This window comes from Apiospora phragmitis (assembly GCF_038363925.1).
Source record: "Apiospora phragmitis strain CBS 135458 chromosome Unknown utg000008l:1.0-3514335.0:1.0-3519231.0, whole genome shotgun sequence".
In the NCBI taxonomy this organism is placed as follows: domain Eukaryota; kingdom Fungi; phylum Ascomycota; class Sordariomycetes; order Amphisphaeriales; family Apiosporaceae; genus Apiospora; species Apiospora phragmitis.
The window spans coordinates 672,243-698,609 of NW_027117407.1; the positions used below are offsets into that span (position 1 = coordinate 672,243).

The 26,367-nt window shown below is 54.2% G+C and overlaps 13 protein-coding genes across 13 annotated transcripts; 6 read left to right on the forward strand and 7 right to left on the reverse strand.

The window, feature by feature from the left end:
• Nucleotides 1-832: 832 nt before the first annotated feature.
• On the forward strand, nt 833-1,348 carry PG994_008620 (uncharacterized protein; the record flags this gene model as incomplete). The annotated part of the gene is made up of 1 exon (XM_066860029.1): nt 833-1,348. The coding sequence occupies one exon, from the start codon at nt 833-835 to the stop codon at nt 1,346-1,348; it is 516 nt and encodes a 171-aa protein (XP_066713618.1).
• Nucleotides 1,349-2,664: 1,316 nt separating this feature from the next.
• On the forward strand, nt 2,665-4,622 carry PG994_008621 (Efflux pump dotC; the record flags this gene model as incomplete). The annotated part of the gene is made up of 3 exons (XM_066860030.1): nt 2,665-3,411; nt 3,466-4,457; nt 4,487-4,622. 3 exons carry the CDS (start codon nt 2,665-2,667, stop codon nt 4,620-4,622), a joined length of 1,875 nt encoding a protein of 624 aa, XP_066713619.1.
• A 913-nt stretch (nt 4,623-5,535) lies between these two features.
• Nucleotides 5,536-6,550, forward strand: PG994_008622 (acetylxylan esterase A; the record flags this gene model as incomplete). The annotated part of the gene is made up of 2 exons (XM_066860031.1): nt 5,536-5,994; nt 6,065-6,550. The coding sequence occupies 2 exons, from the start codon at nt 5,536-5,538 to the stop codon at nt 6,548-6,550; spliced, it is 945 nt and encodes a 314-aa protein (XP_066713620.1).
• A 522-nt stretch (nt 6,551-7,072) lies between these two features.
• Nucleotides 7,073-8,082, reverse strand: PG994_008623 (uncharacterized protein; the record flags this gene model as incomplete). The annotated part of the gene is made up of 2 exons (XM_066860032.1): nt 7,073-7,470; nt 7,566-8,082. 2 exons carry the CDS (start codon nt 8,080-8,082, stop codon nt 7,073-7,075), a joined length of 915 nt encoding a protein of 304 aa, XP_066713621.1.
• A 1,650-nt stretch (nt 8,083-9,732) lies between these two features.
• PG994_008624 (uncharacterized protein) lies at nt 9,733-10,906 on the reverse strand (the record flags this gene model as incomplete). The annotated part of the gene is made up of 4 exons (XM_066860033.1): nt 9,733-9,944; nt 10,008-10,198; nt 10,303-10,678; nt 10,768-10,906. The coding sequence occupies 4 exons, from the start codon at nt 10,904-10,906 to the stop codon at nt 9,733-9,735; spliced, it is 918 nt and encodes a 305-aa protein (XP_066713622.1).
• A 3,009-nt stretch (nt 10,907-13,915) lies between these two features.
• PG994_008625 (uncharacterized protein) lies at nt 13,916-15,055 on the forward strand (the record flags this gene model as incomplete). The annotated part of the gene is made up of 1 exon (XM_066860034.1): nt 13,916-15,055. One exon carries the CDS (start codon nt 13,916-13,918, stop codon nt 15,053-15,055), a length of 1,140 nt encoding a protein of 379 aa, XP_066713623.1.
• Nucleotides 15,056-15,803: 748 nt separating this feature from the next.
• On the forward strand, nt 15,804-16,178 carry PG994_008626 (uncharacterized protein; the record flags this gene model as incomplete). The annotated part of the gene is made up of 1 exon (XM_066860035.1): nt 15,804-16,178. The coding sequence occupies one exon, from the start codon at nt 15,804-15,806 to the stop codon at nt 16,176-16,178; it is 375 nt and encodes a 124-aa protein (XP_066713624.1).
• A 2,175-nt stretch (nt 16,179-18,353) lies between these two features.
• On the reverse strand, nt 18,354-18,776 carry PG994_008627 (uncharacterized protein; the record flags this gene model as incomplete). The annotated part of the gene is made up of 1 exon (XM_066860036.1): nt 18,354-18,776. One exon carries the CDS (start codon nt 18,774-18,776, stop codon nt 18,354-18,356), a length of 423 nt encoding a protein of 140 aa, XP_066713625.1.
• A 1,948-nt stretch (nt 18,777-20,724) lies between these two features.
• On the forward strand, nt 20,725-21,426 carry PG994_008628 (uncharacterized protein; the record flags this gene model as incomplete). Its single annotated transcript, XM_066860037.1, has 1 exon — nt 20,725-21,426. The coding sequence occupies one exon, from the start codon at nt 20,725-20,727 to the stop codon at nt 21,424-21,426; it is 702 nt and encodes a 233-aa protein (XP_066713626.1).
• Nucleotides 21,427-21,814: 388 nt separating this feature from the next.
• On the reverse strand, nt 21,815-23,810 carry PG994_008629 (uncharacterized protein; the record flags this gene model as incomplete). Its single annotated transcript, XM_066860038.1, has 5 exons — nt 21,815-21,941; nt 21,965-22,590; nt 22,645-22,965; nt 23,027-23,352; nt 23,411-23,810. 5 exons carry the CDS (start codon nt 23,808-23,810, stop codon nt 21,815-21,817), a joined length of 1,800 nt encoding a protein of 599 aa, XP_066713627.1.
• Nucleotides 23,811-24,678: 868 nt separating this feature from the next.
• Nucleotides 24,679-25,191, reverse strand: PG994_008630 (uncharacterized protein; the record flags this gene model as incomplete). Its single annotated transcript, XM_066860039.1, has 1 exon — nt 24,679-25,191. One exon carries the CDS (start codon nt 25,189-25,191, stop codon nt 24,679-24,681), a length of 513 nt encoding a protein of 170 aa, XP_066713628.1.
• A 136-nt stretch (nt 25,192-25,327) lies between these two features.
• Nucleotides 25,328-25,882, reverse strand: PG994_008631 (uncharacterized protein; the record flags this gene model as incomplete). The annotated part of the gene is made up of 1 exon (XM_066860040.1): nt 25,328-25,882. One exon carries the CDS (start codon nt 25,880-25,882, stop codon nt 25,328-25,330), a length of 555 nt encoding a protein of 184 aa, XP_066713629.1.
• A 42-nt stretch (nt 25,883-25,924) lies between these two features.
• On the reverse strand, nt 25,925-26,275 carry PG994_008632 (uncharacterized protein; the record flags this gene model as incomplete). The annotated part of the gene is made up of 1 exon (XM_066860041.1): nt 25,925-26,275. One exon carries the CDS (start codon nt 26,273-26,275, stop codon nt 25,925-25,927), a length of 351 nt encoding a protein of 116 aa, XP_066713630.1.
• Between the last annotated feature and the right edge of the window lie 92 nt (nt 26,276-26,367).

Genomic DNA, 26,367 nt, shown 5'->3' on the forward strand with positions numbered 1-26,367 from the left:
ACCTAGGAAAACAGACTTTATAACGAGCAAATCGGAGGTGTAGTTCCTCCGATTCTAGATATCAATACGTCCGGTAACGCTTCAAATGGCCCGCTCCAACGAAGGCGAGATCGCCATGAATAGAGCCGAACTTGATGAGGTATACAATTCTGAAGGCCAAGCTGATTCCAACGAATTGCAGGTCGCAAAAGGCCTTGGGTTTGACACTATTTTGCGACGCGACAAATCCTCAAGCATATATATCATCCCGAGATCCTCGAGCAATTCACAACACGACGAGCTTCACATCCTCGAGCCCCCCAGCCAAATGCAGGAGTGGTTTTTTTGAGCGGGTCGTCTGGCCAAAGCTGAGGGAGTCTCCAAATTTCGATAGAGACCTCGACCGCGGCCACCATCGTTGTTTCATCTTTGTTTCATCTTCCGCCAGGGCTACCCCAAGCGGCCCACGGAAGACGCAGGTCAACTCGATGTTATCACAAAAGTAAATCAGTCATTCAGACGGTACTTGGACTCAAGATGTGCCCCCTTATTCTTGGGTGAGCCATTCGTCTGGAAATTTCGTTCCAAAACCACGGTGGAAGTTCCTACGACACATGTGTCTCACATCGATGAACAGGATGTAGGGGCTTCGACCGCAAACTCTCCACGTCGGAGACAGCGGCAACGAGTACTACCGCGAGATCGGGACCAGAATATGATCTTAAGTTGGGCGAGAATGCTAGCTGAGGAGGTGCACCTTAACATCTCAAAAGGAGCGGCTCAACCTGGAGACAAAGTCCTGCTGAGCTTTGTTCACCCGAAAAGTGCACCACCGATTCACAGCAATGACACAATGCAATCAATAATACAGAAGCAGGGTGTCTGGGCTGAAAGACTGTTGAGGATGGTAAGGCAGCTACCAGAGGGTTTACAGAAGCAAAAGGATCTGAGGGATCAAGCATGGCTAGAGGCAAATCCGTTGATACAGCGGTGGTCTGGCGAGAAGGGAAGCTCCCATAATGATGATGACTATGATGGCGATGATGAATCGCGTGAGTCTTTTCTTCCATGGCTCTTTCTCATGAGGTGGATGACGGATTGGAGCTTTGATGCCTTTGAGAATGAGCCAGTATTCGACTGGGATATGACACGCTGGCTACTATACATCACAGGTAATGTCGCTATACATCAATGGAGCCTTGACGAGGAGGAGAAGCAGCTTGGACAGGCTAGCTGGCCGAGCACTATCCTCACGAAGATGGTCAAGACTCAGACAAGATGGGAGTTGACGAGAGGTATGGAACCATTGCTGGCGCAAATGCAAGAGGCCGCCGAGATTGAAGTTTCCAGTTGGAAGGCATTAGGTTGAGGGCCACCTAGCAGTACGTTGTATGTTGAATATAGTTGATGAGGAGTACTTTAGCCAAATTATGACGATACACGCGACCTATTCCGGCACGGCTCGTCACCTGAAGTCTGAGGAGGATAATTAAGACGAAAGAGAAGTGATGGAGAGTAATCCGTGAGCAATTTCGAGACAGGCTTTCCCAGGATGCCTAATTGAAATGATGATTCCGCCAATCATGCTGGAACGATACAGGTGTAGCTAGCAAGGAGGTGCTGAGGATGTAACACGGCGTTGGCCTGGTCGGGAGACGCGCAGCAGCGCTCAACTGTGCAGGATATTGGTGGTCACTCGATGGCGGCTTTACCCCGGACTCATAGTATCATGTACTAAGTTAGAGCAATTCAAAGTCCTCAACCCAACAAATATGTCCGACTTTGCGGTGATTATGCAAGTAATTCCGAGTCGTCGCCAGTCGGGCAGGCTTTCGCACAAGAAAAGTTGGACGCTTCGGAGCTCGGCGTGTCGCTCTCGGCTTTCCGCATAAGTTGTCTCCGGCGCTATCATCGCCCTAGTGTACACGCCAACAAAGGGCTGACGGCCTGGAGTGAATTTGGGCCCAGGCCCTCCAGGTAGGTAGGAGAAGTGGATGACCTCCTTTTATTTGCCAATTGAAACAGCGACGGATGCTTTACCGCAAGCTACCCCTAAGAGCGACGCGAAGAAACCGCACTTGGCGCACGAGAAAAGAATGAAAGATTATGTACGTTAGTAACCGACTTGCATGGGGTGGGTGCCATTGCATGTCAAAAGCAAACCCAGAACACAATACTCGATGATGAATATAGCAGTGGCCATCTGCCGAAAGAAGCCTTCATTGGCGCATCAATCGTCTAAACCAATCGTGCCGACAGGAGCAGGCAGGGGTGGAGGTAGAATGTTAATCTACCATCGCATCGTCAGGCCCAGCGCATTCCAGTCATCGCGTCATCGATCTCTACGCGATTTGCCCACTGGAATGTGAGTTAGGCCGTCGCAAGTCTAGAAAACCCCGGGGCGCACCCACTAGACATGGGGCCCGAATCCACTATCCCCTGGACTATCGTTGCGTTCCGACCGCTCATATCCATATTAGTCAGGAAATGAACCTGAAACTATTTTATTCTTTAGAAGCTGGGTTTCTACTACAGTTGACTTCGGTCCCTGCATCTACATATACCTATTACTATCTCTTGGCATATACTTCTCCCCTTTTTGGACAATCCGACCCCCCTTTTAAGCTCTCTGCTGCAACTCCAAGCAGTAACTTTCGAGGGAACAAGCCGCCACAAGCCGTCATCATGGTCCGTGACGCAGCGTCGGACACTTCCGACACGCTGCATGAGTTCGAGCGTGGTGGGGCAGAACCAGCAGCCGACACGGCGAAAACAACAAACTCAACGCCGAGGACCAAACAAGAAGAGCACGGCGCAAACCACGCCCATCTCCCGCAAAACGTGAGCACGGACAATCCGGCGACAGGCGCCGACGGACGAGACAATGTTTCGGCAAATGGCGACTCAGCGCCACCGCCGCCGCACGGTGCCAGTGGCAGTGGCGCCGTCCAGCAGCCGAAAGCGGACGCCCCCGAGGCCGGCCGGACCAAGCTGGAGACGACGCTGATCATGCTGGCGCTGTGCTCGGCCCTGTTCCTGGCGGCGCTGGACGTGACCATCGTAGCGACGGCGGTGCCGACCATCGTCGAGGAGTTCGCGTCGCCCGTCGGCTACACCTGGGTCGGCAGCGCCTACCTGCTGGCCAACGCGGCGCTCGTGCCGTCGTGGGGCAAGCTGAGCGACATCTTCGGCCGCAAGGCGCTGCTGCTGGGCGCCGTCGCTATCTTCTGGATCGGCTCTCTTATTTGCGCGCTCGCCAACAGCATGGGCATGCTGATCGCCGCCCGCGCTATCCAGGGCGCCGGCGGCGGTGGTATTGTGGTCCTCGTCAACATCTGCATCAGCGACCTCTTCTCGATGCGCACCCGTGGTATCTACTACGGCATGTTGGGCATGGTGTGGGCTATCGCTTCCGCCATTGGCCCAGTTTTGGTACGTTTTCTCCGAGCCGAGGCTTTGTTGATGCGCATGACTAACACTACGTAGGGTGGTGTATTCACCTCCAAAGTTACTTGGAGATGGTGCTTCTACGTCAACCTCCCCATATCTGCTACTGGCTTTGCCATCCTCGTTTTCGTACTAAAGCTGCACAACCCCAAAACGCCACTGCGCGAGGGTCTGGCCGCCATTGACTGGCTGGGCAGCCTGCTGATCATCGGCGGCACGCTCATGTTCCTGTTCGGCCTCGAGTTCGGCGACGTCATGTACCCCTGGAACTCGGCCGCCGTCATCTGCCTGATCGTGTTCGGCGTCCTCACCATCGCCCTCTTCTTCGTCGTCGAGACCCGGGTCGCCACGTACCCGGTCATCCCGCTGTCGCTCTTCAAGAACCGCCGCAACGTGGCCGCCTTCGCCGTCAGCTTCTGCCACGGCTACTGCTTCATCTCGGGCTCCTACTACCTGCCGCTCTACTTCCAGGCCGTCCTGGGCGCCAACGCGCTGCTGTCGGGCGTCTACATCCTGCCGTACGCGCTCTCGCTCTCCTTCGTCTCGGCCGGCACGGGCGTCTGGATGAAGAAGACGGGCCAGTACCTGCCGCCCATCATCTTCGGCATGGCCGTCATGACGCTCGGCTTCGGCCTGTTCATCGACCTCGACACGAGCTACAACTGGGCCAAGATCATCATCTTCCAGATCGTCGCGGGCATCGGCACCGGCCCGAACTTTCAATCGCCGCTTATCGCGCTGCAGTCGTCGGTGGAGCCGCGCAACATCGCGTCCGCCACGTCGGCCTTCGGCTTCGTGCGGCAGCTTGCCACGTCCATCTCGGTCGTCATCGGCGGCGTCGTGTTCCAGAACCAGATGCAGAAGCAGCACCCGCAGCTGCTGGCGGCGCTGGGCCCCCAGCTGGCCGACCAGCTCTCGGGCGGCTCGGCCGGCGGCAACGTCGGCGTCGTGGCCGCGCTGCAGGGCGAGCAGGGCGCCGTTGCCAAGGGCGCGTACTGGAACAGCCTGCAGACCATGTACATCATGTACACGTGCTTCGCCGCCTGGGGCTCCTGCTGAGCCCCCTCGTCGGGCAGAAGAAGCTGAGCAAGGAGCACCAGGAGCACAAGACGGGCTTGAAGTCGCTTCAGCCCACGGACCGCGACGAGGCGGCTGCGGCCAACAGCGGCGCGAAGGCCGAGAAGGAGACTGTTTAGGCCGTCGAGCCATTGTTAAAAGTTACTTATCTAGCATTTACGGATATGGGCATTGCATACCTAGATTGGATATTAGACCGTATATTATATAATGATACCCCTTCTCTCGAGTGTTTCTGGGCTTCTCTAACTTTTGGTCTCGAGGTGAGCATGGTGTGATTGAACGATATTGGTATTGACGAGGCGAATGTATATGGACCCGACACGTCACCGATTGAACCCTTCGCCCGAATGTGCCAAAGCCCGATCTCCTAGCGCTTCTTCTCTCGTCCGTCAGACCATTCTAGGCTTCTTGTATTGGCCATTCCTGATCAAGCTAGAAGTTCTTGGTCCTCTGCTTTGCCCAAAGGGATGTTTGTTTTAGTGCAAAGTGGGTTCTCACAGGGGGTCGGTTAGCGACCAATTGGCGGAAAATCCCCTGTCGCCCCATGGCCGAACCACAACCACCCACGGAGGCAGAGCATAAAATCTCCGCGCCGCCGAAAAGGGCAAGAGAGATATTTGGTCAGGTTCATCTCGAGGGTTCATGGGCTTCTGGACATTCTTTCATCGTTCGTCTGACATGCGTGCAATTGCCAGCGCGCTGCAAGATGGCATGACCGATGCTAATACCCAACCAGAACAGGGTGGACAGGTGTGCGCCCTCCATCTGATCTGCGCCGATGCTCCGGCGCAACAGTCGGGCTTCGGGTGCCACCAATGTGGCAGCCCCTGGTCAAATGCGGAGCCCAGGCTATGCATCGCGAGCCAAGAGAAGGTGCCACACGGAGGCATGCCATCCGAGCTGACACCACCAACTGGGCAACGGTGTGTCTATAAAGCGGTATCCTGAGCCACTGCACGGCGGGAACCCATCTCGGTTGCCCATCTCTCACCAATCCCGAAGATCATCGCGCCGATCACCCTCGCCAAGATGAAGTTCCTCTCGGTCTTCAGCACATCGCTGCTAGCCCTCTGCCGCCTCACCGCAGCCGCCGAGGAGCTGCAGCTAGCCAAGCGCGCGTCCCTGCAGCAGGTCAGCAGCTTCGGCTCGAACCCGTCGGGCGCCAAGATGTTCATCTACGTGCCCAACAACGTGGCGGCCCAGCCGGCCATCGTCGTCGCCATCCACCACTGCCAGGGCACCGGCACCAGCTACTACCAGTCGACGCCGTACGCACGCCTCGCGGACCAGTACGGCTTTATTGTGATCTACCCGGAGTCGCCCTACTCGGGCACCTGCTGGGACGTCTCGTCCACCGCCACGCTCACGCACGACGGCGGCGCCAACAGCAACTCCATCGCCAATATGGTCACGTACACGCTGGGCAAGTACAGTGCCGATGCGAGCCGGGTGTACGTGACGGGTAGCTCTTCGGGGGCTATGATGACTGTAAGAAGACTCTTCCTCTCTCCTTCTCTCAGAAACAAAAACTCGGAAGCTAACCCTCTTCCTCTCTTAGAACGTCATGGCCGCGACCTACCCAGAAATTTTCGCCGCCGGCAGCGTCTACAACGGCGTCCCGGCGGGCTGCTTCTACACAGGCACCGTCAACGGCTGGAACTCGACGTGCTCGCAGGGCAACTCGCACGCCACGCCCGAGCAGTGGGCTGCGACCGTGCACAAGATGTACCCGGGCTACGCGGGCGCGTACCCGCGCCTGCAGATCTACCACGGCGGCAGCGACACCACACTCTACCCCAACAACTACAACGAGACCATCAAGCAGTGGGCCGGCGTCGACGGGTACAACTACCAGGCGCCCACGCAGACGCTCGGCGGCACGCCGATCCAGCAGTGCACCAAGTACGTCTTCGGCGACCGGCTGCAGGGGATCTACTGCCCCAGCATCGGGCACACTGTGCCCGTTCAGGGCGAGGAGGACCTTAAGTGGTTCGGCATTATCGTGAGTAAAACATCATTCAATGTCGCCGCGTCACAGCGCTAGTCGAGTTGAGTTGTGTGTGCTAACCCTTGTCTGGCGAGATAGGGAGGTGGTGGCGGCGGAGGCGGTTCCAACCCTGGTACCCCAACGACTACGACTGCTGCACCTAGTCCTACTAACGGCAATGGCGGCGGCTGCTTGGCGGCCCAGTATGCTCAGTGCGGTGGAACAGTAAGTGCTCGAATATGAGCACTCGCAGTAGGCGTCTTGATCGCTAATCACGATGCTAGGGCTATACTGGCTGCAAGACATGCGCATCGCCGTTCACTTGCAAGGTCTCGAATGACTGTAAGTGACTCAAAGTTCTCTATCTCTTTAAGCGCCCTCCTCGCGTTCTTGGCTAAACTTTACTAGGGTACTCGCAATGTCTGTAGACCGCGAAGAATCGATTCGCTAGCATTGGTAGTCTCACGGAATGGGAGGAAAGGTCTTAAAGCCTGTTCTTCTGGGTAGATTATTTTACTTCATTAGATAATGATAAACAGCTCTTATACATGGCGCTATCCCCATGGCACTTCATGAGGTTTATTTATAAGGCGCAGGCGTCTTGTCCACGCTCCTGCTCAGCTCCCCAAACGCCGCCAGCGTCCGCTGCGCCTGCGCCGCCTGCCCCGCGACGAAGTGGGCCGCGCCGGCGCCCAGCGGCAGGTGCGGCTCGTTGAGGTGGCCCGCGCCGGGGCCGACGCCCATGATGACATCGTACATGGCCTGGACGCCCTTTTGGACGTCTCCGTTCAGCTGGGCCGTGCCCGACTTCATGTACGCCAGCATCTTGCCGACGGCCTTGTCCGCGTAGGTGGTGTCTATGGAGGCGTCTTGGAACTGCAGCACGTTGACCATGCCCGTGTCGAACGTACCCGGGTTCACGTTCAGCATGCGGACGTTGAAGTCCTTGACCTCGAGCGCGAAGGTCTTCATCACGGCTGGTGGTTTTCATGTTGAAGTCAGTTCCTCGTGGCCTTCGGATGGTCTCCAGTTGAAGAAGAAGAAGAAGGGGGATAAAGAGTGTGCTACTTACCATCTAAAGCGGCCTTGGCGCCTCCGTAGATGGACATGCCCGGCAGCGACGCCAAGCTCGAGGCGGAGCTGATGTTGACCACGATGCCGAACTGGCGCGCGCGCATGTACGGCACGGCAGCGCGCGTGAGGCGGAAGGGCGCGAACAGCAGGGTGTCGAACTGGCGGCGGACCTCGTCCTCGGTGAAGTGCTCGGCGGCGCCGTACAGGCCCCAGCCCGCGTTGTTGACCAGCACGTCGATCTGGATTCCTTCGTCCTCCTCGAGCTTCTGGATGAGGGCCCCGCTGTCCGGGGAGTCGATGTCGAGCGTCTCCCAGCGGTTACCATCCGTGCTGAACTCCTTGACGAGGTCCGGCGTCTTCGCGGGGTTGCGGGAGCTGGCGATCACTCGGTGGCCTTGCGACCGCACGACCCGGGCCAGGGCTAGGCCGAAGCCTGAGGAGCAGCCCGTGAGGAGCCAGGTCAGTGGCCGTGCCGGGATAGTGTAGGTTGCGGTTGGGTCCATGAGAGCCTGCATTTTGCCTGATTTGTGGGGGGTTACTTTCCTTGTAGGTAGTTGGTAGTAAGCAGTGAAGTGGTGATACGGTATGGTGTTGCCTCGTTGAATATGATTGTCTTCTCTCTTCACGATGTTTACATGCAGAATAAATATAGTCCCAGAAAGAAAAGAACGGATCGCAGTTCGGCAAGTCAGAGCGATGCCTCGGTTGTGCATGGGTCGGCGAGGAAAGAAGCTCCTTGATGCAGTATGCGCGGTGCGTAAGCGGAGCGGCGGTGTGAGAAGGGTGGCGGAGACCCTGGATCGTTCGGGAGACTATAACAGCTGCGATTGGCTCGCTAGCCCGGGCACTAGGCATGATGCGTCCGGCACTACATGTGTAGATGCACCTCTCACTCTGTTGCTTGCAGCTTTCTGCAGCGGAGCTTTTCGAAAGTGGGTTTGCATCGGCGCAGCTCGATTCTAGTAAGATGTCCGGTGCGAAAAAATGGGGGGCATCATCCTCAGCTCCGGCCAGTCCCTGCATATTACACCGGTCCCTCGTAGGGTCCACTATATGCCACGCAGAATATGTATAGTCGTGCACGTTCTGTCATGATTTGTGGTCAGACATGGCCCGCTCTACCATCTCCGGCTTACTAATACATAGGGTGTGGTGGTTTAGCGTCTATAGGTGTATCATTCCCACTTTCAGGGGGCTCGTGAGGTCCCCAATGCCTCCTATCAAAGGTTGGATATTGTTCTATTACGTGCTTAGTATATTTGCTTAGCAATGGGTGCTACTGTTTAAGAGTGACTTCGGACTGATGTTGCGGTCCCTCCCACACGGCGGGCACTCCAAAATGGGATAAACTGATGGTTTGGCTGTTTATTTCCTAAGTGCGCTTTGCTTCTTCTTTCAAATTGGAGGGAATGGGATGAAGCTTTGGCTCAGGGGAGGTTGAAAATTGAAACTACATCGGTCTCAATGCGGTACGAAAGATTTGGGTTGCAATTATCAAACTTTTATCTGATTCTCATGATACCTCTATTTACACAAAGTGATTGCTGCAAGTTAATGCCACAGATGACTGATATCGTTTCTAGGACTCAACTCCCCCGTGTCTTACTAATACGGCTGTGGGTATCAGACAGTCAACCAGGTGACTCCCGCACGGCGAAATTGACGAAGGCAAACTCAACAGTACCACAAGGAGCTTCAAGAGAAACAAAACCAGAATGTACACGGGCGTTGCCACGAACCACAAAAACTTTGGAGGCCCCGATGGCTGAGAGAATCAATCTCCTCGGCGTTTCCAACGTGCTAGACTGCTCTGTAGTTGCCACGACTTGAGGGATGACGTTGAACATTGATTATTGCCATGGCATGAGGGTTTCGTTATTTTCGGGTGTCTTCCGGTGTGGTGATTAGTACAAGAGTTGCATTATTATCTCTTGTATGTGAGCTGGTTCGCAGTGGTCACAAAAGTTGGCGCGGCATAGGAAATAGGGGTAATTAGCGTGAGCGCGTGGCCGTAGTGCTTCTGAAGTAAAAATGGGCGATCCAAGTTTGCTCTACCTGGGGATGCCGCAGGACAGCACATTCAGACCCCTGATACTCCAATTTAGTAGATATACTCTGTACAAAAAACACACATAGAAGAGAAGGGCAAAGAAAGGACAGCCAACTTACGGATAAGAGATGTGAGCGCCGTTGATACCAATCCCACGCTGTCCCGTGTTGCACGCCTGGGATCCCTGCCCGTAACACCTAAACGTCGTAGAAATGTTCGCTGCTTCCCCGTTAGGCCCGTCCTGAGCCCAGTATTCCGTCCGGTGCTGAACGAAGTCCTGCCCTATTATGCTGGTGAGCGCATTTGGGGGGAGAAGCGGAACCCCATCTGTAGCTTGATTGTCAGTACCAACTAGCAGGCAGGTAGGCAAGGGGATGGAAGAAGTCTTACCGTTGGCGTGAGTCACCCTCATGAACATGCCAGGCTGAGACGGGTCATCGGTGGCGCCTGCTATGCTATCGACATGGTCGGCATACTTGCCATTGCCAACAGCCAGTTCTCCGTAGGTAACAACTAGATCGACCTTCATGCCAGCTCGTTGCATATCGACATACGCCAGGTTGGCCAATCCTCCTCCCAGACTGCTCATGTAAAGGTCAGTGATCGGTTTTCCTGCGGGGACGGAGGCTGCCAGCGGTGGGGCATGATCAAGGCGACATCCACGCTTGCTAGGGAACGAACTAACCTATGGCCCAAAATGATAAACTTGAATTCCGGCGTGGCCTGCATGGCGCTCTTCACCTGCCTCATCGTCTCGTCGGCGACGCTGAGCCAGCCCTCGTAGACGCCCTCGTGCACCTTGCAGCCGTCGCACGCGGGGTGGGCCACCTGCGGGAAGTTCAGGTCGGTCTCGATGTCCGTCGGGTTGGCGGTGCCGGGAAAGGCCAGGACGACCTCCCGCGCGCCGTCGTTGCGGAACAGCGACTGCTGCGTCTCGGTCGTATCGTTCTGGACAAAGGCCACGACGGCCGCGCCCTGCGGCGGCTTCTTGCAGGGGGCCTCGAGGTAGGTGCCGGCGTACGTGGCGTAGTTCAGAATAGTGTCGAAACTGGCTTGGTCGACTGTGCGGAGTGATTAGCGTTATGGTGGTCTGAGTTCATGGGAGTGACTCGGGGCGTGATGATTATATCGACACGGACTCGACACTTACTGGGATCTGGGGCTCTCGTGTCAGCCCGACGCTGGACTGTGCTATGGTCTTGTGAAGAAGCCGGAATGGAGAGGCATTGGACCGGCAGTAGGGCCCAGCTCAGGGTAACCGCGACCATACGGTACGTGTAAGGAACCATCGTCGTCAAATGTGTTCGTCGTATGGTTCAGGATGGAAAGAGATCAGCTGTAGTAAAGATGTGACTGAATACGCACACCCACCAAAGAGTGTAGAGAGCGGTGTGTGCCTCCAGATGAAAAAGAAACCTGTGGCGTTGAGAGGTTGATGATGGTGCTAATTATTAGCCATCGATGGCTCCTAGAGTAGTGGCCATAGAATGATGCAGACTCTCCAGTCGCCGATGGCTGACTCGAGATATGTGATACGCGACTGACGCTGCCATGATGCTGATCGCGATAGATGCCGACTACGAAACTGATTCATTTGTCATGTGTTCATCGTATTCGTAAATCCTGAGGGAGGGTCAAGAAGCAGGATCGTTGGGCAAGACGGGGACGGGTCTTTAAAGATATCCGCTACCCTCGCTTTCGATGTTTATGCATACCCAGCTGTTCGGGAACTCATGGTCCAATCTTGAACAGCAGCATCATCATGGCCTATGGCGGTGCTGCTGGGGCAAGGGACACACCAATGAGGAATCGGCGTTTCAGAGCTTGGCAGAAGCATTTGGCGCACCAATGGGAGGCCCGGAAGTCACCCCATCAACTTCCGCTTTCGTATTCGAATGCGATTGGTCCGTGGCCTTTGCCTGGGACTCGACCGGGAAACCCGTGGTAAATAGTTGGCGGAGTAAAGCTTTCGGATGGGTTTTGGCAGGGCAGGCTGTGTCGGGAGCTTTGTGCGAAGGCATAATATCCACTATGCCATAATGCAGCACCCATTTTCAAGGATAAGGGGCAAGACGACGACCACCACAAGGGCCGAATCGCAACAAAGGGAAAGTCCAGGGGGCAAGAAAGACATCCGGCGGCGACCGACTAGTTGGAACGGAAGACTTGTGATGCTTTTCCCCAACGTCATCATGGTCTCTCTCTACTTCCAGAAACAACCACCGAGGGAGACGGAACACGTCGCAGGTGTCAAAATTGACCTGACGCAAGCTCTCCCGAGCTGCCATGACGACAGTGACAAGCAAAGAAAGTCCGCGCGGCATGTGCAATCGGTGAGAGTCGGCAGTGCAAGGCGGGATTGGACTGGACAAATGTTAGACCTGTGACACGCGTCCCGCCTACGAGACGGTTGGTTCCATGCTTGCTTCTCGTGTGATTAGAGGCTCGACGATTTTGTTGCTGGAAGTTCTTAGAAAATGATCAAGACTGAAGGACTCAGAAGCCAGTACCCCACGTTTGGTCGTCGACCCTCGGTTGAGCGATTCAGAGTCAGGGTCCAGCTCTGCGGCTCTGCCCGCGGGCAGTAGTACTTCCTTTGCGACCCGTCCAGCCACAAGTAAGTAGTACTTCAACGGTAGAGTTAAGCTCGTTGGCCCGCACGACCGACCGAAAACGGCAACCCTTGCACCGGCCGGCGCAAAGTGCCACACGAGGCCCGGGCGCCTACTGATCAATAAGCTTCCCAAATACCCAAGAATGTGGCGGTGCTTACACCCGGTCCGTCGACGCTTGCGCTCGTCCTTCCGCCGTTCCCCGTTGGCGTGTGCCTAACAAACTGAGTGTGGCATTGCTTGATTTCGTCTCCCCTTCGACCCCCGGCGCTGTGGGGTTCGACCGTTCTAACCTCCGGAGCAAACAACAACTCTATTTTGACCGAGCAGTGGGCTTACCGAGTCCAAAGAGTGACGTTGATATATCGTGATGTTAACCACCCACCACCCCTCGCTGCGATAATTGTGATCGGAGACAGCCAGATAGTGACGTGAATAGTCGGTGGCTGCGCTTGTCAACCGAGGGATAGGAAATCAGGAGCTGCAACATGATCGAGGGATCTTCATTATCCGCAGGAAGGTGGATGAGCCGCGCAAGGTGCATTTCGGCGCGCATATAGGAGAAGGGTGACATGCCATGGGATTTTACAAGTTCGAACAGACGTATTTAAGTCTAGTCCGCCATCCTGGGCTTCTAGACTTGACGTGGGGTATTTTACTATGCACCATCTATCTGGGTATCCTGTATCATGCCCATCGATACGATACTCGTATCAGGAGAAAGGCCAAAAGCTCCATAGCTGCTCTATCCCGGCAGCATAGATACAAATAATTATGTTGTTTCTCAACTCGTGAGTACATTGTCCAATGTTACGCCGGTTTCAAGGGTGTCCAAATCCATAGCCACCCCTGACAATCACTGTAAATGCACCATTCGGTCGGGATGACTTCATGTGCCGAAAGAGAGGAGGCGAGATAGGCCCTTGGTTTCCGGGTCGCTCCGAGTCTTCGGCCTCGAGAGAGTTATGGCGTAGCTGGGCGGCGGAGGGATGGTATCAATCAACACTTTGCAGTTAGCAACCATCCTCTAGAACGAAAGAGTGACGACTCTTTCTCAACTTTGGCTGCAGCGAGCATGGTCAACATGCACCCCAAGTGTTGGCCAACATCTCGAAATGGAGGACATAACTTCCATCACTGAATATGAAGCTTGATACGTAGTTTCCGACATGGTCAATGAATTTTGGTGACGAGCTCTGCTTCTTTTTGAAGTCCCATCCGTCTTTCCGAGCATTCGAAAAGTGCCAACATCTAACTACTGTCTGCAATGAGATAAGGTAGGCAGGTGAGCCAAAAGTACCTAGGAAGTGAATACCTTAGGTATTACTAAACCACATACTTAACTTTCTTATGTAAAGCTTTTGAATTGATGCGCTGCCTTAGATGCTTGGGATGTAGGTAGGGCAATCCAGAAGCCGATTTATGTAAACCCAGAATTTTTCACTTGTTCCTTCCATTCCCTTCTTGCTTTTGCATTTTGTGCACCAGACCAGAAGGATCTCATTTTTCTTTTTTCGAGTTTCTCAACTTGCAGAAAAGAAAATTCGTCACGGAATGCCAACCGACATCCTCCCTCTCAACAACCTGAACATCACCATCCTTCCTCTCACCAACACTCATCTTCCAGCAATCAACTCTTCGGCCCACTTGACCATTTACCCATTCAATTGATACGACTTGTCAATCATGTCGGCTACGCAAGAAGCCGACCCAGACATTGATCTGATGTACTCGGAGCATATCGACAATTTCCTCTCCACTCCTGGGAGCAAAGTAGCTTTCATCGAAGGCCATTCGGGCACCGGCAAAAGCGCTCGTGCTGTCCCGGACCTTTGGATGCGTTGCCGCAATCGGAATTTACCGTTCATCTGTTTGCAACCTTCCTATGCGACGGCGAATTCGGTCTGCGAAGCCTACCAAAGCCGCAAGGACAAGCCTACAGCTCCAGCCTGGATGATGGCCAACGGGAATTCCAATGTCCAGTTCGGCTATAACGCAAAAAGCCGAGCAACACAGCACTACATCGCGAGAGACTTCTGTTGCGACTACCAGGACCTTGACCGTTGGGCTGCATCTGGATGTACCGAAATGGCTATTGTGCTTGATAACATGGCGCCAGCCCAGACCTACTGGGATATCTTGTGCTTCGAGCAGGTCCGCTTATGGATGGAAGCACTGCAAAAGGGGAATCCGACCATGTCTTTAACCCTGTTTATCATGGTTTCCACTCCCATCGACCATCGGGAGGTGATTTCGCTCGAAGACTTCCCCGGAGCCATTGTAATGCAATGGAATAAAGAATGGCAACCGGGAAGAAACATCTTTGAGATGGAACCAAACGAGAATCCGGAAAGCATAACTCCGATGTATCGCAAGATCAACGCAGTATGCCAGAAATCGGCGTCGGTTGTGTTCATGGCATCGAGGGGTTGCGGCTCTGTCATGCTGGAGGAATTGAACAAGAGCGAGTCTGATATCTCCGTATGCTACAGAGAAGAGAGTATCACCAGTAATGACATCACACATCAATTTCTCACTGTACCTCGGAAAGACAGGCAGGTGCTAATCGCCTTTGACGAGATGAGGTTCGTGGACAAGCCGCTCGATCGTTGCTGTGCTATCATCTGCTCCGCAAAGGTCTCTCAGTGGCGGCAAGATGAGGACAGCACGCGGTTCATGCCCATGGATACTGTGGTGCACATGAACGATATTCGTGGGGCGGTGCGCCTTGCCTACATGGCCTACTACCAAGACAACGCTATACAGCCAGAGATCCTAGTCGAGGCTCACAAACCAGAGGACGGCCAGGAATCTACAGCCCCATAGCTCCGCTGCTGCCTGCTGACTATGCTGTTTCTTGCCATCGATTGGTGGCCGGGAAGGGACTTAGGGTCGATTCCGATTCTGCGTCGATTGTACCGCCCTGAGCTGCTCACCGAGATGCTTCGCCGCCTCCGAGTCCTAGGTGTGATACCAGGAGGACGCCTCGCCGGTCCCCGGAACGTCACGCTGGCCGAGCCACGGGCCATCGAGGCCGCCAGGATTATCTGGACGCTTGCCGAAGTCTTGCCTGACCTGAATTTCCGAGTGGCATGGTTTCTGGCTTCCTTGGAGATAATTATTGCCGCCATGCGCACGACAACATGTCTAACGTTCTCGTCATCCTCCGACTCCAAGAATCCTCGGTCCATAATGAGAGTAACTAGAAAGCTCGACAGTCAAGCCATACACGTTGTTTATGGACGCCTTCACCCACCTCTTGCCAAAGTAGCCAAGTATGGCACACCGTGGCTGATCCTTGCATGCTACGAAACCATCATGTCTCACCCAACCCCTGATAGACCTTGGCCTATGGACGAAAATATGTCCCCAACAGACTTTTATTTGGTCGAGGGGGTCGCCTGTAGAAAACGGGGATTCGACGGGCTTGTTGAATCCAGCAAGCTCCTGGAAAAACGCTTCGAAGTGGCCGATCGCGTTGCTTGGAATGAGATACATGATGACGTACCAAAATTATGTACAGCCATTAACCGGAGAATACTGGATTTTTTTTCTACACAACCTGGTCTCCACCATGAGAATGGACGATGGTTCCGTCGAGGTACGTGATGCCGTACGCGAGAAACGCATGGCGCCTGGCGATTACATTGATCCTTCCGACATCATGGCGACTGAATTCGATGACGAATTTCATTGTCTAGCTGTCGGCCTCCATTACCAGTTCTCAGATATCTACCGAGGTGGCTACTGTCCTCTCAACATGGTCAAGATCGACAGCAGCCTGATCGAGCAGATCGAAAAGCGCCTTCATCTGAATATCTTCTCTGCCCTCAGAAGTGGTTCCTACCTCTCCGCACATGATGCGGTGGACAAGATTCAACGAGGAAGTAAACATGACATTGGGGCCATCGCGCCTCTCGTTCCTACCGGGAAAAAAAATTGTGTTTAGCGACTTGCCAAGTCAAAGGGCGAAGATACCACAAGTATTGGACTCTGACGAGGAAGACGACCGCGTGCAAGAGGTTTTCGATTCCGACGAGGAAGAGGACGGCGAAATTCGCGCGCGCAAGGCTCAGAAGACTGGACATCGACCCATCACACGATCAAGACACGCCCAGCCAGCACGACGTCGAACAACAAGAAGGCCAAATGCAGCGTAAATTAGATCGCGGAAGCTGAAGGCTGAGAAGTGCACGCACTGCAAAGGCCCCTATCCACACCTTCGATGTCTGCAGGTCGTAGAGCGAACAGGCATGTCTCCAATCTGTCCAATTCATCCGCAGATGAGAAATCATGATTTGGATACCTGCAAGGACCTACTCGCGCACCTCGAGGACCCAGAAAAGATCGGGCACCTGTGGAATCTCATGGCTCTATCGCGTGTAGGTCTGCCACCTTTCTACACGACACTGCTCGACATCAATGAACTGACAAGGCATCTGGGCAAGCGCTGGGATGACATGCCGTGGAGCCTTGACCATCCATGGACATGTGGGATCTGTATCACAACCGGCTGAAGCAAACCACTGACTACGAATACACCCCGGTACTGCCGTCTGCATGCCAAGAGCATAATCGGGCATCGAGGACCGCACCACAAACGGCGGGAGGTCGACATATGACCATTCCTGACCTAGTGGCCCATCTCGCAGCCCAACGCCAAACCCAGGACACGGTAATGGGCGATGGCGACAACATCAGATTGGAAAGCACAGGTCAAGCAACTACTGCTACTGGCTAGCGGCGAACATCAAGTTCCGGCAACACCGAGTCCTAATCGGCTCTCGCCTTTCCCGCTCCAGGAGCAGGTCCAAGTAGACCGCAAACCGATCCCCAACCTGGTACTAGTAGTGTATCTGATACTCATGGTCCCTAATCACCAGAGCTTTGATATAGGATAAGCTGGTGGCGAAACTGATGCCGCCTGAACATCCATGGGCAAATCTATGCGACGATCAAGGCATGCGGTCTTGCAGGTTGACACACTGTTGAGTATCTAATAAGATTATTCTGTCTCCTGTTTTCTTGTTATTCTAGCCATTCCTGTATTTGACGTGATAACTGTGGTTTGAGTGACTATTAAATTCCCATTGGCTCATGCAACGTTTTCGTGCCACGTCGATAGATATCGTAGAGGATCACCACTGCTTCCCAACTAGGCTGCCTAACTTGTAGAAGAGAGAGACCTATCTGCTTGGTTTTCTCTGTATCGAGCCAACCTTCGGGCTGTAGTTGGTGACCGCTGACAATTAGATTCTTGGCCCTCCCTGTTCGGTCGCCCTCTTCAGTCCCCTCCATCCAGATTTTGATATCCCCCTCTATCCACATTTGGCTTAAGAGGTCCTCCATCCAGATTTGACAATGTCCCTCCATCTATAACTGGCTTAAAAGGTCCTCCATCCTGATTTGGCTTAAGAGGCCCTCCATCCACATTTTGATATCGAGCCACCTAGGGTTTTGAAATCGAAGCTGCCCCCGACGAGACGTTTCTACATCGGCCCCTGTGGCCCCTCTCTGAGGCACTAAACTCTTGTTTATGTGTAATTGTCCATCCTGGCCTTGTCCATAGCCCACTCCCTACCTGCTCATTCCTTATGCCCAAGCATGCTACATAAAGCATATTAACATAAGCAAATTATTGCGAGTAACCTATTTACAGGCTTGACTAACGCTTTACTGGCACACTACATAACTCGTTCCATTCCAGCTATATTCTCGCCGGGACAATACCGCCCTCAGACCGTAACATGTGGTTTCACCCAAAATTGTAACATATAAGTTCCCCCAAGATTATAACATGAGGTTTCCCCTAAGATCGTAGCATGTGGTTTCCCCCAAGATCATAATATATTGGGTTCCCCAAGATTGTAATATGTGTGTTCCCCTAGAATTGTAGCATCCAAGTTCGATGTGTCAGTTCCTGTAGGAACACCATTAATTCTATACTTGAAAGGCAGCCTTCAAATAAGTAGAATGAGAAAGTTCTTATGCAACATTGCTTGTATAAAGCGCTATGGCTTCCACGAGTGCCCAAGCATTGTCATTGATGTTAGGTTAGGCCAACATTCTGGGTAAGGAGGTATTGCAGTTAGATCTGCTGTGTACGCACTTGGTTTTCGCTATCTTACAACTTTTTGGCTGGGCCAGGTAAATATACAAGTTGACTCTTGGTAACGTTCACTTCCGGCACTATAAGAGGCATTCCGCTGCCATCAATGCTACCGCTGCATGAATCTTTAATGCCCTGGGACCCGTGGGTGGTGGAAAGGACCTTCGCTGCGCTGCTAATGAGGGACTGGCGCAGCATAGAGGAATTGTCGTTCAAGTTGCGCTGAATCTGGATGTTTTGATTGACCCCAAACAGGCCGCTCGCGATGATGCTGCGATCGCCTCCTGATCCCCCAGTCTCCAGCCACGCCTGGTTGAGCTTATCGCGGAGTGCGTGGGCCACGGCGGCGTTGCCCCATCTGATAACAGCATTGATGACCCAGACCGGGGAGCTAGACCTGAGCTTCCGGAGGATGGTGGTCCGGACGGCGCCCTTCATTCTCTCGGTCTCTAAATGCGTGTTCGAGGGATGGAACTTCGCGTAGATGGAGCTGTGCCAGCTCTTGTCCTGACTGGTGGCGCCGAGCGGGAGCTGGTAGAAGGCGAGCAGGGGCACGAGGTGATAATGGATATGGCCGTTGGCGGAGGATTATTGGTTTATGACGAAGATAGCCTTGGCAAATTTTGGTAGTCGCATCGTCGACAGCGCTGGCTGGGACGCCCAGGGTGGCGACCCATTTCCTTCCAGACACCACTGACAGAGTCGACGATGGCAGTGACCACCACACAAGCATTGGGAGGGGTTCATAAGCCAAAACAGAGCATTCGTCTTCCAACCGCCACTGGGACCAATGGCTCAGTGGTTGCTGCGGCGTTTACCTATTCCCAGCGTAAAAGGCAGCGGTTAGGAAAAATGCTCGAGGCTAGTGTTTCTGGGATATGATTTTCGTACGGTTCGATCCTGACGCAGGACTGGACCTTAGCTTTTTCTTCTTCTTCTTTTTTCTCCTTCCCTTCGTGGATTAAGTTCAAAACAGAGTAGCAATAGCGCTGATAGGAATTAAACACATCCCTATTGATCATTACTCTCTCCAGTTTCGTGTTTTCTATGACTCTTCTATCCACCTTCAGCCGTGGTCGGAGTTGTCGCCAAACGCACATATGCTGCACTTTTGGCAGGGGAACCAAACCATAACATTTAGGATTATTTAGCCGCGTTAAGAGACTATTCAAGACAGTTTGTCCCGGTTGGGCTGTGAATTAATTGATCATTACGATGAACTGGCAGCATGCAAGATTGGTCGTATTAACCTGGCGGTTCTGGCGCCACTTTGACGGGGGGTTACTTTAATTTGAGACCCCTGTCTGTTTTGCAGACAGCCCCAGTCTAGAGCTGATAGGGCGCGGCACTCGGCACGGCACTTTGCAGGATCCGCCTGAGACTTCCAGCAGCGGCTGAACAAGAACATGGCATCAATTCCCGGCTTTCTGGTTCAGCATCCGTCTGTGGCACATCGTGGTAGGTCAGGGCGAGAGGGTGTGGGTGGGTAAAGTGTGCCGGGAAAGATTAATAAGGGCGGGAGCACGCGGGGACGCCGTCTGGGGAAAGTGTTTCGGGGGTCATCTACGGCCTAGATCCCTGTCGCACGTCCCCCGAACACCCCTGGCTCCCTCTCAAGCCTTGCCGAAAAAGGGCGTGCTGGGCCATAAATAGCATCGCCCCGCACCAGCTGAAGCTGAATCGATGCAGGTGAACCCTGGCTCAGACCCAACCGCGAGACTGCATTGGCTGTCGGCGAAATGGTAAGGCGATAACACTGCTTCAATAGTTTGGTTCTGTTTCGTTCATTTGCTATGCGCGTCAGTCAGGCAGTCCGCCGAATCGCACGATGGCATCAATGCTTTATTGGCTGGGGGTTGGATAAATGTTTGCTAAGTGGCATTAAGTACGGAGTACAACCTCGCTAGATGAAGCCTTTCTCCCTCCCTCTTCTCTCTCCTCCCTGTTCTCTCCTCTCTTCTCCCTGTTCTCTCCTCTTTCATGGTATTCTACATATAAACCGCGAATATATATACACAGACTAGGTGACAGAAGCCCGTATGTCTCCAATAGGCCATTGCTTAGTCAATTGAGGCGGTATTTGTTTCCGGACGAACTTGAGCAATCATGTCAACATCATCTTCCCCAACCAACCCCAACCCCACATTGGCGCACTCGGGGCCGCCCGAGCCCAAACACCCCAAACCACACGCAGCCAGGCTGCCCCTAATCGCAACACTAGATCAGTCGGCGCTGACGGGTAACAGCACCCCGTCAACACCTAGGACAACTACCAGCAGCATCTACAGGGTACTCCTAGACGCGAGCACGCTCCGACAAGAATCCCTGCGTTTGTTGAGGGAGCGACCGCCAACTACCCAGGACCGTTTCATCTGCTACCTCCTCAATGGCACAGACCCGCAGTCCAACATCGGGCGCTACTGCGAGCGCGAGTCGTTCGGGGGAGAAGTTCCGGCTCGACGACGCCCTGATGCGCAATATGTACGGCGCACACGAAGAGGCCAGCATCTTCTTCCTCGTCATGGATCAACAAGACGCCGCGCCCGTGGGGGTCATTCGTATCATCCGCAACTCCCCCGGCGGCGCCGGACTTCTGACACTCAACGACTGCCGCGAAATGCTGGGCACCACCGAAGCCCAGTTCCGGAAACACCATGGCGTCCGCAGCCTCGACAACGTCTGGGACATCGGCTCCGTCGTAGTGCGCCAGCGGTACCGGTCTGCGGATCGCAACCTGGCGAGCAACCTACTATTCCGGGCAATGCACGTGCGTGCGGGGCACGAGGGCGTTGTCCATTATATCGGCACCGTCGACCGCGACATCCGGCGCATGATCCAGCTCGTCGGCTTCTGGGGCGGCACAATCTGCAACACTGGACCCGTCAGCCATAGCGGCTCCGACGACAGCCTCTTTTGTTATGGACACTGGGCGACCATCAACACCAACGTCAAGAGGAGAGCGCAGGAGGTGCCCGCAGCGCTGCGGCCTACGGTCGAGCTCTTTGCTCGGCGCTGCATAGACGGCGAGGATATGGATCATCGGCTAATGTTCGAGATCTCCAAAGCTCCAACGGGAGCCAAGACGTGAGTTACCTTCATTTCTACTCCGTACTTCAACCCATGCGTACGAGAATCATGCTAAAGACTCGGTAGAATTCGTGCTCGCCTGTGATTGCGAATCAGGTCAAGTCACCGGCTACGCACTGGCTAACGTCTGTGCAATGTCCCAAACAAGCCACGAAGCGTTGTACGATGGATGTTGTGTAACTAATCATAACGGCGAATTATATTAGAAGGTTGATTTCAATTTGAGATTTTCGCGTGCATCTGTGATGCATAGTCAAGGTAACGGATGGGAGATTGGTATGATTGGCTTCAGCACATATTGGAATGCGTACGTCGCTTTCTAGCTAGAATATCTATAAAAGTCTATGAGTTATCCTGACATTTTGAGAAACAGTCCAGGGTGTTACGTCCTAGAAGGGCACTCGGGGCGCCACATCCCTCCAGAATTCGCATCGCGCACCGCGTCCTCCTTCCCAGCTTGTAGCGTTCACGAGACGAAACGTATTGACAATGCCGCTCCCGTTGCGCACATAGTAACTGAGATCCGGTGTCACCGTGACTAGGGTGGTGTCTCCCCCGTCGTATTGAGGTCCATCTGGTAGGGCGCCGCAAGGGTGTACGCAGGCCAGTAGATGCTGCCGCCGCCATCCGCGGGGGTCGCGGCGTTGCTGAGGCCGGCTGTGGCGTCCGCCATCGATATCACCGGCGAGCCCGATACGATGAAGTTGCCCCAGATCTTCTGGAACGCGTGACTGAAGTCAGCGTTGGGGGTGTCGGCTCCGATGGAGAAGTACGCCGTCAGGTCGGCCCCGTGGTAGGCCGGAGTCACGGAGTATTGATACTTCCAGGCCTGGAGGGAGTTGTTATTATTGGCGCCGCAGCTGAAGGCTTCGGCGAGCCACTGGGCGGGGCAATCGAAGAGGGACTCGGCCGCAATGTTGAACACGCTCTGCTGCAGGCCCGTGGCCATCTCCGACACGGTCAGCGCGGTTGGGCCCTGGTCGCCAAGCGTATCGTAGCGAGAGCCATTGTTGCCGGGCTCCGACTGGCTGATCTGGTAGATATAGTCGAGTTCTCGCCTATCTTCCACCGTAAATTTTGGAAACGTATTGGATATGAATCGGCTGTAGGCGTTCGCCGTCGATACCTCGGGATTGGTCAAGGGTACTCCTTCGTTGCCATTATTCTGTTTCGATTGGTTAGAGAGGGTTGGAATTCGTAGATGGTGAAAGAAACTTACTCCAACGAGGATTCGCTTCCCAGCAACATGGCCCGACAGTAGTTGCTTCGACGGCAGGCCCCGGATGTAGTCGTCGTCGATCACAGGCCCAAATGCAAAGCTCCCAAAGTAGCCTCGAGTGGTTGACACGAGGCCACTTGCATTCTGTAGTGTCGCAGTATCCGTTGAAACCAGACAGTCGAAAACATCAGAGCGGTTCTTTAGCTCTGAAGTAGTCCCAGCGTCACAGCCTACCAGGTCTGCGAAAGCGTCGTAATTTGCAGTGGGGAAGCCATCGTCAAACCTGTAAAGAGGAGGTGCCCAGGGACTAGCAGCGATGATCTGGACAAAGTTAGTGGTCAGTGTGTACCTGGACTCAGGGAGCAGCCAGGAATGAACATACGTTGTTGAAGAGGTTGGTCTCGTTGCCGCCATAAGCCAGAGCATGGTGCATGACCGAACCCGCCCCGGAGGACTCACCACCGATGGTGACGTTGTTTCCGTTACCTCCGAACTTGGAGATGTGTTGCTTGACCCATTCCATCGCGAATCTCTGATCCAACAGGCCAGCGTTCAGCACCCCCTTGGCCTTGATCTCAGGTGAAGCTAGGTATCCGAAGGCGCCCAGGCGGTACTGGATCATGACAGCGATAAAGCTGTTGTTGTTGGTGTTTATGAGAGCACTAGGGTCGTAGAGCGAGGCTCCAAAGACTGAATTACCCCCTCCATCTAGAAAACATCGTGAGTGTCAGTCAGCAAACAGGAGGGGAATGCATTGCATGCTCACGTATCCACATGAAGACCGGCAATTTCTTGGCGTTGGGCGGGGCGTAGACATTGAGATAGAGGCAGTCTTCGTTCCCGGGGCCCGAGTTGAAGCCGTAGATAGTAGGGGTGCCGAAGGCGCCGGTCTGCGGGCACATCGGAGGTGGGTCGACGGCGATGGTGACCCGGCTGTTGTTGAATAGTGGCGGTTGCGGTGCCTGCCACCGCAGCTTGCCCACCGGTGGCGAGGCATAGCGAACCCCCTTCCAGATGTTCAGATCGAAGTTGGCGTCATGGTACCCTCTGTATCTTGCGTAGCCGAGATTCACGATTGGGCCCGTGGAGTTGGATTCAGCGAAAGCCGGTGCTGCGAAGATCGCAATAGCGAGGGCTAGAGTCAGGCGTATAAGGCCCCCTTCCATAGCGAATATCGTTGTTGATACTTCTTGCAAGGGCACGAAGTAAGACGTTGAAGCAGGCAACGAGTGATTCGCTTGAAAAATCAGAGGTCTGTGGGGTTTGGGTCGCCGGACTCGTGGCGCGTCAGCAATCCCACGTCAGATTGGGGGCCGTCGATGAAAAGCATTGTTTGCTGTGGGGCTTGCTTATATTCACTCGTCCTCGGCTTTCCCGGATATGGTATCGTAACTCCGGCACCGTCTGAGATATTTGCGCATGAGATGAACTTCAATATCGCTTCCCTCTTTGCACTTGCGAAGATGATCTGTCACTCAGACGCGATCTACTGATCTCAATATGGTCTTGTCTGTCTTCATCCCGCCCATTTCCCAACACTACGAGGGCCCGTGGACCTACAGTACACTCGTTCATGGCTCGGAGAAGTATAATAGACGCCTTCCCTCTCATGGTAGCTGGAGTAGTGGCGACATGTAGTAATTTAAGCATTCATACCTTCATTTTGACAAACTACGTCTGGCATGCGCACCGCCACCTTCAAGTTGCGTTCTACATGCAATCACAGATGCAAGCTAGGGAGACAGAGCAGGGATGGTGAAAGGGTTACAGATATGCCGCAGTACGAAAGTCACGAAGCAAGACCAAGATGCCAAGACAGCGGCGCCAGGTATCAACTTGATGTTCATTCTATCAAGGAGGAGAAAAAGTACATATTATCTAGAGGATCAGAGCTTGGTAGATCCTGACAGTGGCATCCGTTTCGGGTGGTGTCAAAATGTGTTTGTGGCAGAGGGCGACGACGTCGGTGCTTTGCACTGCCGCCGCCATTGTGGGCTTTCGCCGAAGGTACCAGAATGAACCCCCCTTAGGAGTTTAAGAGGACTCGGGAGGATGAGCTGTATCATCGGTCTGCGACTCCTCGCCGGTATCTTCGCCCTCTTTGAAGTCAAACTTGAACTTGTTGATCAAGGCCTCGAGCTTCTCGAGCAAGCGCTTTGTCATGAAATCATAGGACTCCTCCATGGTCAAGTGCTCGCCCTCTTCGCATTCAGTCATTGTCTCCTGAATCAAGGCTCGGAGCATCTCGGGAAAGCGCTCCATCACGAAGTGATAGTGCTCCACGGAGGCGGAGTGGTTGTGTAGGTAGTCGAAAAGGTTCTCCAACTCTTGTGCGGTGGCCTTCTGTAATGAAATCAAGACGCGGTCCGCTAGTAATTCTACCCTCGAATTCTCGTCATCGGCGGCTTTATCGACATTTGTCTTGAAGGTTGCCAGGGCATTCGACGCAGCTCTCTTGTCTTGATTGCTGCACGATTTCTCAAACGCTTTGTAGACCACTGACGCGATGAACTTGTAGCTACCGGGCCAAGAAACGGTGGGGCACATTGCCGAAAAAAAGAAAAGCGCCACAGTGGATCGCTTGTCCAAGTCAAGGATGAGACTGAACGCCTTGGCACATTTGTCCACGAGGGGGGCGTTGATAGCATCCTCGGTTTCGGCCACATGGGATGCCCGCCGGGTATTATCTACTGCATCCCAAGTTGCATCCCTGCTGTTGCCGTTGGTGCAGCGGCGAGCTCCCGATGGCGTAGGACTCTATGGGTCCATCTTCGAGGAGTTTGGGGCGCTTCTCCATGGCGGGGTCCCGGCCCTCCAGGTCTGCCGAATGACTCCGAGGCCTCTTTGCGTTCCTCACGCCAGGCCCATAGTTGACAACTTTGTTGTCGAGAATACTGGAAGCGAGTCTGTGGATTCGGTTGGTCTCTTCGGTTCTGGCCTCTTGCTCGAGGGCCTTAACTGGCGCGGCCTCTTTTTCAGCTTGCACGGCCTCTGGATCCTCTTCCACACTGTCGGTCCGATCCATGCACTGAATCCCCTTGGTGGACTCGTCCACACCGTCGGACTGCCCGGTAGGTTTTGCAGTGATTGTATAAACTGCAGGCGCCGAAGACGTCTCAGAGCCAGTAGCCTTGTTCTTGCATAAAACAAGCATCGAGCCACTGGGCTTCGCAGAGCCAGTCTTCTCGGAAGCCGCTGCTGATTTCTCGGCAGCGAGTTCACTGCCCAGTTGCGTCATCCTCTTCAGGGCTGTCTGAATGAGGGCATTCTTCTTCTTCATCTACTTTGCGGCTGTGTTTGCCTGGGTAGTCGAAGATGTCGAGGCAGCTGGAGCCTGGATCGTCGGTGCCGAGGTCGTGGTGGACGGTGTCTCTTGTACATCCGCCTTTCTGTCACTCGGTGGTGACGCAGCGCTTGCTGGGGCCGGGTTGGGATCGACGGGGAGACTCGACGTTACCGCTTGGGCTTCCGTCTCGGCGTTCGCAGTTTGCGACGCCGACGCAGAATTGTACTGCTTCACCAGAGGTAGCCACTCATCAAGGGGGCCATCCGCAAGTCCAGGCTCCGGATACTGACTCTCGTATGCAGTCGTGATTTGCTCCGGGGTGAAGTGGGACATGGAGAAGATCATCTTCCACAAGGCCCGATCGACAACCCAGGTGACGTATTCTTCCGACAGACAGCCAGCCCGACCCAGAAGACCGACCTTGTTGGACTCCGGGA